This window comes from Cnephaeus nilssonii (genome assembly GCF_951640355.1).
Source record: "Cnephaeus nilssonii genome assembly, chromosome: 16".
Lineage (NCBI taxonomy): Eukaryota > Metazoa > Chordata > Mammalia > Chiroptera > Vespertilionidae > Cnephaeus > Cnephaeus nilssonii.
Genome location: NC_137087.1, coordinates 33737572 through 33752127, shown reverse-complemented (window position 1 = coordinate 33752127; position 14556 = coordinate 33737572). Strand labels below are relative to the sequence as shown.

At 37.7% G+C, this 14556-nt stretch overlaps 1 protein-coding gene across 2 annotated transcripts in view; it reads left to right on the top strand.

Moving 5' to 3' along the window:
- Positions 1–14556, top strand: part of PRKG1 (protein kinase cGMP-dependent 1) — a 1114160-nt gene that overhangs the window by 738056 nt on the left and 361548 nt on the right. For both annotated transcript variants that reach the window (XM_079792952.1, XM_079792951.1), the window contains exon 4: positions 3627–3732. In XM_079792952.1, the coding sequence (XP_079649078.1) occupies positions 3627–3732 (106 nt within the window). The remainder of the gene's footprint in view (positions 1–3626; positions 3733–14556) is intronic.

Here is a 14556-nt window from a genome sequence, read left to right as displayed (position 1 = left end):
ACAAAAACAAAAAACCGTGACCTTCTGGATCATAGGTCAATGCTCAACCACTGAGCCATACGAGCTGGGCCAGTTTAGACTTTTTAATGTAACATTATAATTCACCTAGGCTTACATTAAAAAAAAAATTTGCATCGTATACATGACATAATGTACATAAATTACATCAATCAGCAAATATACCCAATGCTTTTTAAATGAACAGCTGATTTCTTGAGGGGAGGAACGTTATAAAAAAATGAGAGAGTTTTTTTCTGAGGGGATGTACAAATGTATTTGAGGACACATGATATAGGCATAGCAGAGATAATGAGCACTATCAGTAATGTGCTCTGTGCCTGGAGTGACACAGATAGAAAAGCTATAGTAGTCTTTAGAACAGAAAGGTTGTTCTTTAGGTGGGACCAGGGATGGAGCCTGGCCTTGAAGTGTGAACTCAGACTTAAAATGCTACAGATAGCTTGGTCACAGCATGCGTGCACGCACGCGCAGACACACACACTGCCAAGCCTTTACTCTTATTCTCATTGCTTCTATTCAGTAACACCCTCCTCACTTGACCCCTGAATTTCTGTGGCCTTTCCTTGGCGCTCATCACTCTTTGTTTGAAATTGTTCCTGCACCTGTTTCCAGAACAATTTCCCTCACAAAGAGCTTTCATCATACTCTGTCCCCTGGTGTCTGCATAGTTATTTGGCAGCACCAGTGCTGGTCTAAGTTCTGCTTGACTCAGGTGTCTCTGAATCCAAGCTAGGCCCCTCCCAGCTTAGTGGATCTCAGCTATCACTGTGATCATATCTGTTGGTTGAAGAGCCTATAATAGAAACTTTATATATATATATACATACATACACACACACACACACACACACACACACACACACACACAAGTGCTGCTAGGAGTATGCGTTGGGAAGTTTTTCTGCAGGGCAAAACCTTAAAATGTATGTATGCTTTACTTAGACATTCCATTTCTAATCATCCCTTTGAGGTACATTTTTAAAATATATATAATAGCATACTATTTTTAAAATAGCAATATTATTTGGTGTATTTGTCCTTTGGAAGGTGGCATTTCTAAACTGCAAATACCTAGAAACTATTAAGAATGATAATGGAGCCTTAACCGGTTTGGCTCAGTGGATAGAGCGTCAGCCTTGGGACTGAAGGGTCCCGGGTTTGATTCCGGTCAAGGGCATGTACCTTGGTTGCAGGCACATCCCCAGTGGGGGGTGTGCAGGAGGCAGCTGATCGATGTTTCTCTCTCATTGATGTTTCTGATTCTCTATCCCTCTCCCATCTTCTCTGTAAAAAAACAATAAAATATATTTTAAAAAAAAGAATGATAATGGGAGGGGGATAAATGATGATGACTATAGACAATTTTGATGTTTTTTGTTCTTGTAAGCATTAAATTTTTTTGATGTACCCATGGTGTAGCCTTTAAAAATTTGGTTCTTTGTTTTGTTTGTCTTGTTAAGATCTCTGATAGCTTTTTGTTGTTCATTAAATTAATCCTTGCTTCATTATGACTTGCTTCCAGGGCCTACTTCAAATCATGTAGCAACACTGTAGACATCTCAAGCCATTTCAGTGTGTCCCACCTCTGCCTGGAGTTCCAGTGCCCACGCTTACCCCCAGCTGTGCTCTTGTTTATGTACTTTCTCCACCCAGTTACCTTCTGTCCATCTCTCTCCTAGCTCAAGTCCTAGCCTTTTGTAAGGTTCTACTTCGTATGAATTTTTCTCTTGATTTTTGTAGTCCTTCATGGTTGTCGTCCAGTCCTCTGGTTTCTCCTAAGTAAACAGGTATTCTGTAAGGAAGCCTGGTTTAGCAGAGGGACCAGCATGTGGCTGGAGAACACTTGTGAGATGAGCTTTTCTTTTGATGAAGGTTCATTTTTAAAGGGTGTTTGAAATGGAGCCATGTACACACCAGACCTTGATGCTTTGTGTTGTTTTGTTTTTTTTCTACTTAACTCAATACCTTTTTTTCTCTAATGAAGAGCTGGCCAAGAGGGAAGGGATGTTCTAGTTTTAGCTTCAAATAATTTGCAAGGAAAAATTAGGTAAAATTCAAAGATAGGGGAGTACAGTATTTCCTTCATCATCTTTTCCCTCACAGTCATCAGTGTGTTAGCTACTTCCAGCCCTTCCCCACAAGGCATGCACATGGCCTAATTACTATAACATTTTCTCCCATCCCTAACCCCCCAAATCTTGATCCATTGCATTGTCAGGGCTTAGTCTGAGAACATGAAGATGACAAATTACATTTCCTTATTTTTCTATATTCAGCTCATTAAACTATAACCTGGCTCCCTTTAGTGGCCTTTCTATAACCCCTGGCATGATACATGAATTAACTTTCTTTAGTTCATGTGGTAACTTAAAACATTTTGTTATGAACATTTTCAAACATACATAAAAAATAGAATCTATATGTATAAAAGGCTAATATGCAAAGTGTCCCCTCGGGAGTTAGACTGGGAGACCAGGAGTTTGATTGCTCGCTATGACATGTGCTGACCACCAGGGGGTGGTGTGGAACAAAGGAAGGCCCCAGCTGGCAGCCAGAAGGCCCCAATCAGCCCTGATCGCTGGCCAGGCCTAGAGACTACCCATGCACGAATTTCATGCACTGGGCCTCTAGTAGTTAAATAAGCCTTTTGTATACCCATCAAACAGATTCAGTTACCAAGATTTTTAATGTACCTTCTTTTAAAATCGAAGTTTATGTTGATATATTGTTCTGTTACACTGTAACATCTAAAATTTGTGTCTTCGTCAGGCGCTTAACAGATCAAATGGTGAAAGTCTGTGGTGTTCAGTTTCAATATTTAATTATTAATTGTCAAAGACAGTGGTATATAAGAGTAAAAATAAAAATTCAACGAACATATCTAATATAACTTTATGTGGTAACTTTAGGCACAGGTTATCATTTGTAAAATTAGCGTTGTGCAGAAATCATTGTATAAAATTATTTGTATTAACTTTACCCCTTAACCTTTTGCATTCGGATGTCGAGTGTGACGGTTATTGAATGTATCAATAATTTGAAATATAAAAAAATCCAAATAAATAAGTTTATATGAAAAGAAACTCCAGTTTTTTATTCTACTGCTTCGCTTTGTAAAATCTGGGGTATTTAAAAAATTAAATCCCGAGTAGAATAAAGGAATCGAGAAAAAAGCGAGTGCAAAGGGTTAATATGAAAATTGAATTTTTTGCATCTACTTTTTACAATTAAAATATGGTCCTATGAGTTATTAAAATCATTCTGGGGAATTACCAGGGATTGTTATTACTTGTAAACCTCTCCATGTGATTTCCTTCATATATATTGTGAAATTACTAAGTATTTTCAATGTGTACTTAGGCATTCTCATTCCTGAAGGACATAGAGCAATAGGAAACTTCCTCTTAGACATTAATATGAGTAAGAAAAATTATGAAGTACATTTTGCTCATAAGAAGCTTCTTAAAATAGGACAGTGTGATATTAGCTTTGAATGATGGTGAGTCATCTTCGTGCCTCTCATGAATAACTCCTCTCTTTTGCAGGATACAATTCCCAGTTAAAATTCTATAATTAATTTTCCCCTTTGTTTTCTGTTTCTCCAGCTCTTGTAAATGTGAAGCTCTGGGCTATTGATCGACAATGTTTTCAAACAATAATGATGAGGACAGGACTCATCAAGCATACCGAGTATATGGAATTTTTAAAAAGGTAGGATGCTTTCTTTTCTCTTTCTGAGACCATTTAATGTCTTCACAACTCTCTTGTCTGAAATGAAGCACAGGGAAGCCTTTTTGCCTGTATCTTGGTCTTCATGGGCTACACATTTGTGGAAGTGCAAGACTTTGCACTGGCTTCTTGGTATTTCTGGTACTTATTTTCAATAATATGTGGTTAAGTCATAACTTGGGAGTTTCATTCAATATTCTCTCATAGAGGAGTGCAGCAAAAGAGAGAAGAGAAACAAATGAGAATGTGCTTGAACAAAAAGGAATTGGGTCCATCTTTAATATGTATCAGTTAATATATTCACCGTGCCACTTCTAAGGCAGCCCACACTGTAAGACTAAATCAGCTCTTGTGTGAGTTCCCACATGAAAGGTCAGGTGACTAAGATGGAAAAGTTCCAAAAAGAAGCTTATTATCCTTTAATCTTGAGTTCAATTTCCCAAATTAAATTCATTTTATGTTGCAGTTCTGAAATATAATGCTTTTCTTGATGTTATACATTATCATAATAACTCAATATAGTATGGGAACTGGAATAAAAAACAGCTTTTCATACCTTAGGAATACACTGAGATTCGCTGAAATGCATTTCTTTGTCTCTCGAGTTATTTTAAAGAAAATACTATTTTGTTATTAAGAATATTGACAACTCTGACTTAAAAAAATCATTGTTTTGTGTCATTTTTCTTTTGAAAACAGAATCATCATTATGTGAGCTAAAAGGAGGTGAATCACCAATTAAGATTTCATTTGGGAGCTAGAATATTAAAGTGGATCTTTTATGTTTTTATTTTTGGGTGAAGTAATAATTTAAATGGAGTTTAAAAAAAGCAAGTTCACATTTTATTTCAGTGATACACCTTAAGCGATATCTATTCAATTTTCTTAAGATGCAGTTTTAATATTCCTTACTTTGGGATTTCTTGTGGTTAATTTATTTTGTTTCTGATGTTTATATATTTTTTATTTTTACATAAAATTTATTTATATTCCCTCTAAAGAGGCAATAAAATTCTACTTTGATGTCAAGTAATAATATATTGAAATATTTCTCTATCAATAGGTTATTGGGATTTTTTCCTCAGTGAGATTGGATGAAACATTTAGGAGAAGGGGAAATGTAAATTTCTGTTTGGAGTTTAGTGTGCAAGGAAATTAAATTATTCGGGTGCTGTGTGCCTGTGTTGATGTACGTGTGTGTGTGTGTGTGTGTGTGTGTGTGTGTGTGTGTGTGTATAATTACATAGATTGATATGTAGAGAGGGAAGTATATGTGCGTCTGTGTGTGTGAATGTCTATGGAGAGAAAGTGAGAGATATGAATACTCATTTTTAAGTCTTAAAGTGCAAGTATTGATTTCTTCTGATGCAGCCCTAATAGAGGAAGACCCCATTGGTAATCAGTGAAATACTTAGGACAGAGCCCATTATTTGTCTCACGTACCTAAGCATTGGGAGCTTATGAAGTTAGTTTCAGCTTCCACAAGTTTGTTTTCACAAGGAAATTCAAAGAATATCAGAATTGCCTTGTCTAACTCCAATAAAAACATTTTTTAGAGGCACTATTTCAGGAAATGGAGATTGGAAATGTATCTTTTTTTTTTTTAAATACTCTATTGATTTCAGAGAGAGGAAGAGAGGGGGAGAGAGAGAGAAAAACATCAACTATGAGAGAGAATCATGGATTTACTGCCTCCTGCATGCCCCCTATTGGGGATCAAGCCAGCAACTGGGGTATATGCTTTGACCAGGAATCGAACCAGTGATCTCTTGATTCCTGGGTCAATGCTCAACTACTGAGCCACACCTGGCTAAGCAGAGATGTATATCTTTTTAAAATTGACCCTAGATATTGTTTTATTTTTATATTATTCTCAGAGCTGCCTAGATTTGTGTTATTATGACAATTCAAACCTTAAATAATAAAAGTTATTTCTGTGGAGTGAACATTTCTTGTTGGTCAGCTTAGAGCAGGTGGAATGTAACTGGTTGAATTAAAAACAGGTAGACACTGCCTTTGATGTCACTTTCCATCTGGCTCCTGTGTAAAACATTAAGTCCACATCATTTGTGAATGCACCCCAGGGCAGGGAGTCCAGAGAGGTGACACAACGACCATCACTGCCTGGATCCAGCTTTAGTCTTCCCTAAATTATGCCTGTGACCAGCTGGTATAACCCTTCAATGGCTCACAAGTCCTATTGAATATGGATAATCTCATTAGCTAGATATGCAAGCCGGAGCTCCCACAGCCAATGCCAGCCTGCTTTGTTAGTCTCGTTTCTCCTTTCCTCGGGCAAACCAAAGGGTTCCACATGCCCAGCCAGTCCCTGTGCCCTTACATAGCACACTGCCTCTATTGCCTTTTCCACACTGCCTCCCCTCCGCCCAATGTCAATGTTCAAATCTCTCTTCTTTTTAGAGCCAAATAAAAGCTGTTTCTTCCAGGGACAGTGACCTCATTCCACCAAGAAATAACCTCTACCTCCTCTGGAGCTTCATCTCTACCATGGCTCTTATTTTCTGCTTTGTTTTATTATCCGCTGACTACTAAACTTATTTCTACTTCCAGATGATCAAGTTTTCATGACTAGAGCTCTTAAGTATCTTGGTGTTCTGTGGTGCAGAGCTTACTGCTTTGCAGATAGGTAATTGGTAGGATAGTAAGTGCAGGATCAGTACATAATTTGCAGCTCCCAGTGCAAAATAAAAACTCGGGGCTCCTTTTTTCAAAAATTTAAAAAAATGACAAGGCATTGACAGCATAGGATTAAAGCAAGTGTAGGAATCTTCTAAGTGTGGGCTCTGCGCCATTGCACAAGTTTACACTCACAACGCTGAGATAGTAAATAATATTCATTCTTCCTTCACATTTCCAGTTAACTATACTTGGCTATCATTTATTTTGTAAGGCTGTTAAGAGAAGGCATAATATCTCCAAAAGAAATAAATGTTAGATATTGTCTAAAACTAAGATGACCAAAATCAATCCAATTTTCTCCCATAACTTTAGCATTTTATCTACTTCCCCATTTGTTATTGATTAAAAAAAATGCTTACCACTCTTTTACCTTATGAAAAATAAAAAATAAACTGTTATATAGCCCTATCTGATTTGGCTCAGTGGATAGAGCATCAACACTTGGACTTAAGGTCTTGGGTTTGATTCCGGTCAAGGGTACATACCTCTGTTGCAGGCTCGATCCCCAGCCCCGGCTGGAGGGCACATGTGGGAGGCAACCAATTGATGTGTCTCTCTCACATCAATGTTTCTCTCTCTGTCTCTCCTTCTCCCTTCCACCCTCTCTAAAAATCAATTGAAAAATGTCTTCAGGGAGGATTAACAAAATAAATAAAATGTTATTTAGTCAAGTCAGTAATTTTTTTATAGCTGCCTGTTTAGAAAGGCTAACATCCTACCACTGTAAAAAATATAGACTTAATACTTTGAAGTTCTCTGTAACAATCTGTTTGTAAATGGGGGTATGTGTTTTCCTCTTATGTGCTTCCTAAATACAACTTTCATTTGGATTTTTCTACTAGCTATATCATATACTTTTTATTTTGTTAAAGAGTTGAATCGTGTGACATTATCAGAAAAATAAAAACTCTAGCAAATGCTATTACAAGTCATCAGAATTCTTTGCAGTAGGGGCCTTGGTTATGCACTGGGATGCCTTCTTAATTGAGGAATTTCAGGGTCCGGCCAAAAGGAGAATGATCCTATATTACTGCTTATCTCCCCGTCCCACTCTTTCTTTGTATTTTTCTAACTAAGCAGTAAATTTGGTTAGAAAGAGAAAAGGGGGCACACCAGGCATATTAATATCCTGCCAAAATGGAAGGATTTTTCTTGATTGTCAAAGTAGGTTTTTATTTTCATTCCAGTGTGTTTACCCATTTTGTAACTACCAGTCATGTGGTCTGGCCCCCTCTTTGCTATGAAATGCCACATTAAACTGTGATTCTGGTTCTTCGATCCTATTTAGTCATTGTCTTTTGTGCCTATATTTCACATTCCCTGATGTAAACACAGATGTTCCTATGCAAGCATAGAGAAAAATATTCAAAGGGCATTGCTATTAAGTAAGCCATTATTGCTTCAGGTCCAGTAGTGATTTTCCCAGTTGCCAGCATTTTCCATCTTCTTTGGCTACTGAAAAATCCTTTTGTTTTTAAGATGGATTTTGAAAAGGGAGCCAAATAACTGCCAGAGTTAATTTGTGTTGCTTTTGTCTGAACATATTCTCTGTGCTGCTGTTGGCACTGGCATTTATACCCAGAAGAGAATTAGAATTCAGCTGTGTGACCACTGAGATGTGCTTATAGGAACTGGGTTTTCTGCTGGCTGAAGACTATGATGATGACAATGATGACAATGATGATGAGCCTCTATTTATATTGCTTGCCTTGCTGACAAATTGGAGACGGAGCAAGGACTTTTTGGAGTATAAGCTACTCGGGTGATCCTGTTGACCCTCAGAAAACCTTTACTTTATCCATTAAGAAATCTTTTGGGCCTGGCCGGTGTGGCTTAGTGGTTGAGTGTCAACCTATGAACCAGAAGGTTGCTGGTTCGATCACCGGTCAGAGCACATGCCTGGGTTGCAGGCTTGATCCCCAGTAGGGGGCATGCAGGAGGCAGCGGATCAATGATTCTCTCTCATCATTAATGTTTCTATATCTCTCTCCCTTTCCCTTCCTCTCTGAAATCAATAATAATATATTAAAAAACCCAAATCTTTTAGTAAGGCAAGATATGCTGATGTCACCCACCTACATAAAACCATTCCATGACTTTGTATTACTCCTAAGCATAAAGCCTAGGTCTATAGCATTGTCTTCAAAGCTCTTCGTCATCTGGGTACCAGATTCATCTTGTTGTCTATCTTCTTCCTCGTTCTCTCATTGTTCCAGTCACATGGTGGTCTTTCCTTTCCTTGTACGCTCCATGCTTCTTTCCAGTGGAGAGCATCCCGGAGGATTTCTTTCCCTTTGAATGAATGTATTTCCAAAGGTGATTATGGTGTAACACACCAAGTATACCTGCTGCAGGGAAAAAAAAAAAAGGGGGGGGGGAATTGAGTACTGGTTGGATAGTTTAGTTGGTTAGAGCATTGTCCCAATATGCCAAGATTGCGGGTCTGATCCCTAGCAGTCAGGGCACATACAAGAATCAACCAACGAGTGCATAAATAAGTGGAACAACAAAATTGATGTCTGTCTCTCTTCCTCTCTCTTTGCCTCCCTCTCTAAAATCGATCAGTCAATAACAAATAAAACAGAATCAAATGTCTCTCAAAAGAATTTTAAATTTCTGATTTCCATTCCTGGGTTGAAAGAGGCATTGATAATATTAACCGCCAGTTTCTCAACTGTATTTTCCATAAGTATAATTTTAAAGTTTGGAGATCTTGAAGATCTTTGTTTGGCTCACAGCTGACCCTGCAACCATTAAAGAACTTGGAGGCATTTTTCAATTCTAATACTACCAGTCATGTGGTGTAACCTGCTTTAGGCAGAAGGGTGGATCTTCTCCAGAAAGCCCTAATCACTGGATGCTAATTTATAAGGAAAGCCAAAAAGCTAATGTCCCCTGTGAGGGCCTCAGCAGCATCCACATGAAAGAAGTCAAGTTGAGTGGGCCTTTGGCAAATCTTAGAGCTGCTGAGGTGATTCTTCCCCCGCCGCGCTCACTTGTTGAAAGTCCTGCTACGTTTTGGTGCTGTGTAAAGTTTCCTTATTCCTCATTTCATTTCTTGAGAGTAAGCTTTAAATTCAGTTTGTTCTTCCCTTTTATTCTCTCAAACAATCATACTTTTATATGCACCTGACATATCTTGAAGTAAATGTGCAACCTACTTGTATATATTAGAAAAATAAGTGATACCCCTATAGTATGACTTTGTTATTAAAACTTCATGATATAATTTTGATATCAACATGGCCCTCACTATGAGGATAATTTCATTTTGGGTTGACTGTGACTTCTGCCTGTAGTCTAGGACAGTGGTTGGCAAACTGTGGCTTGCGAGTCACATGCGGCTCTTTGGCCCCTTGAGTGTGGCTCTTCCACAAAATACCATGGCCTGGGCGAGTCTATTTTGAAGAAGTGGTGTTAGAAGAAGTTGAAGTTTAAAAAATTTGGCACTCGAAAGAAATTTCAATCATTGTACTGTTGATATTTGGCTCTGTTGACTAATGAGTTTGCCGACCACTGGTCTAGACTAATAAAGTTTTCTGAAACTTCTCTGTAAATACTTTACATTTTTTTTCTTATCTGGCAGTTCTGGCCACAACCTGTCACTAGCAGGGGCCTATGATGTATCTTCAGCTCTGTGGTCTGATCCTTCATCAGGATTAAACAGTTTTATATTTGGAAAAATCTAAGATATGATGCAGTTTAATCTCTGTGCATATATTGTAGCTGAAGCAGCTGAGTCTCAGAGAGGCCAAAATAAGAGCATACATAGTTAGAAACAGAATTTAGACTAGAACTCAGATCTGGATTTCTGGCTCAGCATTCTACACACTTGCAGTCAAGTTCACAGTTGGTATTCTAACGGAAGCTCCTCCTTGTAGTAAACTTCATGTGAGAATGGGTTAATAATATTTTCTTTTTTCTCTCCACAGAGATAACTTATGTTATTAATTTGATATTACATAAACTTTTTTTTCTATATTCTGTATGCTTTTACTTTCAATCTTGGAATAATGAAATTCCCTAACCCCTTGCAAGTTTTCCCCTCTCTACTTCAATTTGAAAACCTAAGAATTTAATTTTCTTATAAGTTAACCCAACAGATTACCTTGTTCCTGAGATTTACATTTTATTTTACATAATTTTTATAAAAGTATAGTCAAGTACAGATTTAGAATTGAGTAGAATACAGACTTGTAAGGGATATGAGAGATCACTCACTTCACTAATGAGAAAACTGAGGCCTGGATTGGTTATGGGAGTTGCCCAAAATCACACGGAAGATTGGTGATGTAATGATTTAGCTCTCTGCTCCCAGATAAAACTGAAATTGGGCTATCCTAGAATTTCAGCTGTCTTTTGTTCAAAATCTCCATGGTAAATTGGCCACAATCTTGACTAAACAGATGTTCCAGTGTGTCACAATTCCTCTAGGATATTCTTTAATGCTCCTGCTACAGTTGTGCATCCTCCTTAGAAAAAACGAGCTTCAGGTAGCTGCCCTTGTATAATGTCAAGTTTAAATAACAGAGGTGAAGTGTGGTCCGACACATTTTAACAAATTCCCAACTGATGCTTATGCTGCTGGTCTGGTGACTACTCTTGGAGAATCGTTGACTTAGAACACAAAATAAAGGTAGACAGCATGTTTTAAATATTATAAGTGCTTATATGGCTTATTGATGTGAAGAGTATCTGGGCTTACATTTTGACCTCACCATTTATAGTTATGTAACCTTAAAAATAAACTTGCCTAAACTTAAGCTGAATTTCTATAACCAAAAATAGGGGACCCTCCCACCATGAGGTATTATAATTAGGAATTAAAAATATATATAATGCTAATAAATATGTGTTGAATGTGTGCCAAGCAGTGTTTAAAACATTTTAGATGACGTATTAAAGTTCCTCAGCTAGTTAGTGGAGGCTCCAGGACTGATACTCTTAGACCCCACCCTATACTGCCGGATACTCTAATAGTCCCTATACATTGCTGCCCTCTTCAATCAACTTGGCATTTTCTTTGCCTGGAACTTCGGGCAGTTGGTTGACTTTGTCCTTGATATATATACGCACACACGTACTAGTATATAAATATATCTGCATTTCTCATTCACTACATTTTTTCTTTAATAGAGGATTTCCCCCAAACCTCAGCAATCTTTTCCTTTCTCTTACTCTCTGACTTCTCAGGATACGTTCCCCGGAAATACTCAGTAATAGCATAAGCACTGTCACTTTAAATGGTGATGAATGAAAGTAGAAAATGTCTTAGAATTGCATAGGCTCGGTGGAGAGGCCCTCAGTTGTTTGGAAAATAACATACCGCCTGTATGTAAGCCGTCACCGTTCTTTGTATGACGGATATTAAATGACCAAGAGCTCAAGATCAATGTCTTCTGACATCAGACATTCAGGTGTCTGTGTTTGTGGCTCCGGGCTTATTTCTACCCTCCTGTTCGGAACTGCTCAAGCACAGCTGGTAGCCTTTAAGCAGGGCCTGTTCTTGCTCAGGCTGTGTTCTGTGATCTTCCTTTAAGGAATTGGACCACTTGGACATTTACTGATGGAGTACCGTTGGAACACTCTAGCCTGAAGAAATCAAGATGCCACTTGTGGGACACACATTATATATGACACAACAATACAGTCTAATTGGATTGCTGAGATCACCTTTATCAAAACCATGATTCTGCTTTCTGCAGATTTTTTCTCCCAAAATTTACAGGGAGAAATCAAAATAGAAGATACACATAAAGATAGTTTTAGGGATTTTAAACCTCTTTTTAAAGATTTTCAAAAAATAGATGACAGACCTATTAAGCTCTTAAGCTTTGAGCTTTAATAGAGCTTTTCTAGAAGATTGGGAAAGCTGCATTAGAATTAAGCCTGACAAAGCTGACATAGTTCCAATTTGAATACTGGGAAGCATAAATAAAGAGGCACTTTCTCACCCCGTTTCCAGCTCTGCCTGCTCACAGTCCATTTTGGTAGCAGATCCATTCTCATTAAAGATGACATGAGGAGCAGATAAATAAAAGGGCCATTAATTTCATGTTGTCATCTAGCATTTGCACAAATGTCTTCATATTGATTTTTTTTTGATGAACAACAATGTAATCTCTGATATTTGCATAATTATATATTGACATCTTCAAAATTATTTATCTACACATTTCAGATATAGGCATACCTCTACATGTATAAATTCTTTCCAATCCTTGCAAATGATAAGATACTCAATTATGGTATTTGTGGCTAAAATCTCCCATATATGTTATGAATCTCACTCAGATAAGTCCTATTTTGGGTCCCAAGGAAGGCAAGTTCCCAGGTAAGGGACTTAAATACATTGATCCATTACACTGCCTCTCCCTGAGTCTGTGCTTGGTGAGATGAGTCCCTGTAGGGATCATAGACTAACTTTTCCTCATCATGACCCTGAGGATACTTTCTCAACACTCTGGGGTTTTAAAAGCTAACGCAGTGTGATGAAGCATTTTAATATTCCTTTATCTTGTTACTGTAGCTTTGAACCTTATAAATAAATAATTCCTGTGATGAGGCTTATTTTATTTCTATATCCTTCATATAGAGCCTACTTACAACCCCATCTTTGCAAAATGTTTTGTATGCAAAGAATTATTGCATCTGGTAGGGAGTTCTTCTCTATAAGGAGCTTGTCTGTAAGGAACACATTTGGAAGGAATTCCCAAGCTATTGGAGAAATTAAGCTATGCTCCCTGGATTCTGGCAACCTAGATGTCTTTGATGGTTACAGAAACCTTCTTCCCCACAGTTGGAGAGAAGTCTGGGAATCCAGAGTTGGGATGAGTGAATGTTATTCAGGAACAAAGGAAACATCGGGGTGATTTAGACAAAGTGTGTATCTTAGCTTGTACAATAATCTGTCCCGGGAAGAGGAGTCCTAATCATTTAGAAAAATCAGGGAACGGGTGGAATGTGTATCACAGGTCCTGTTTGGAGAGTGGTTGGGTTTTATTTTGTTGTTTGTTGTTGCTTTTTTGCTTGTTGGAATCAGGTTAGTCATAATTTATTTAGCAATATGATTTTACAGAGGTAAACTTTTAAGCAAAGGAGTTGGCAGTTGAGCAGCATGGGTATCTCTGAACCAGGCAGTCTGTTTTCTGCTTTGTTGGCGCCTCAGGGAAAGTGTGCACTAGAAAGCGGAGCCCTTAGAGGGAGCACCTGGCATGATGTTTGGTGACAGAAACATGGGTGAGTGGTGAACACCCACAGTGAGTGTTGCATAGCAGAGATCCGCAAGGAAACAAGAATGAAATGGCTTGCACCTGCTACTTCACACACATTCTCACCTAATTTTGACAAGACCCTTCGAGGTAGTTGGTGTTACCCTCATTTCAGTGAGGAGACGGCTGCAGTTATGAAAATGAGCAACTTTGTCAGCATCACACAGCTAGATCCAAAACCAGACCCAATCCCAAAGCCCTTGTACTCTTTAATTCCTTCAGGATAATGTCAGAAGATCAATAGGTCAATATTTATCATTTCCCTTTTTTTTAATAGAATGAAAGTGTCAATTGGTGAACATGTGAAAAATTCATTACATGTATAAATAATAACCAAAATAGTTATTGGTAATTCATTTTAACCATTACAAAAAGTTGTTCATGTTAATTAGTATGTATATAATCATCCATCCATATATGAAAAGAATCTTGAGGTTTTCAAAGTCATTTAAAAACGGGATTTTTTTCTTTGAAATCTGATAATCATATTTTAAAATTTACTTTGCATGTATATGACAAGTAATAGAATATGTATGCTAAGCACTAGAAGGATGCCAGTTAATCAGTACAACTTTGTTACCCTATACATACATATAGACAGTTTAAAGTTATTCATACTTTTCAAGGAATTAAGTGAATTCTATTTTCCCAGTTGACTGGATGGGGTCCAATGGGTAAGGACTGCATTCCATGTTTGGAAAAAACTCAAGTGCTCTGGCTTTTGTGCAAACAGAGATAAGTCAAAGTTGCCTTAGACTTGAGGATGGACTTGTTTGCTTTATTTTTTGTTGTTGTTGTTGTTGTTGTTTTGGAAAGGAATGAAATCCACAAGTAA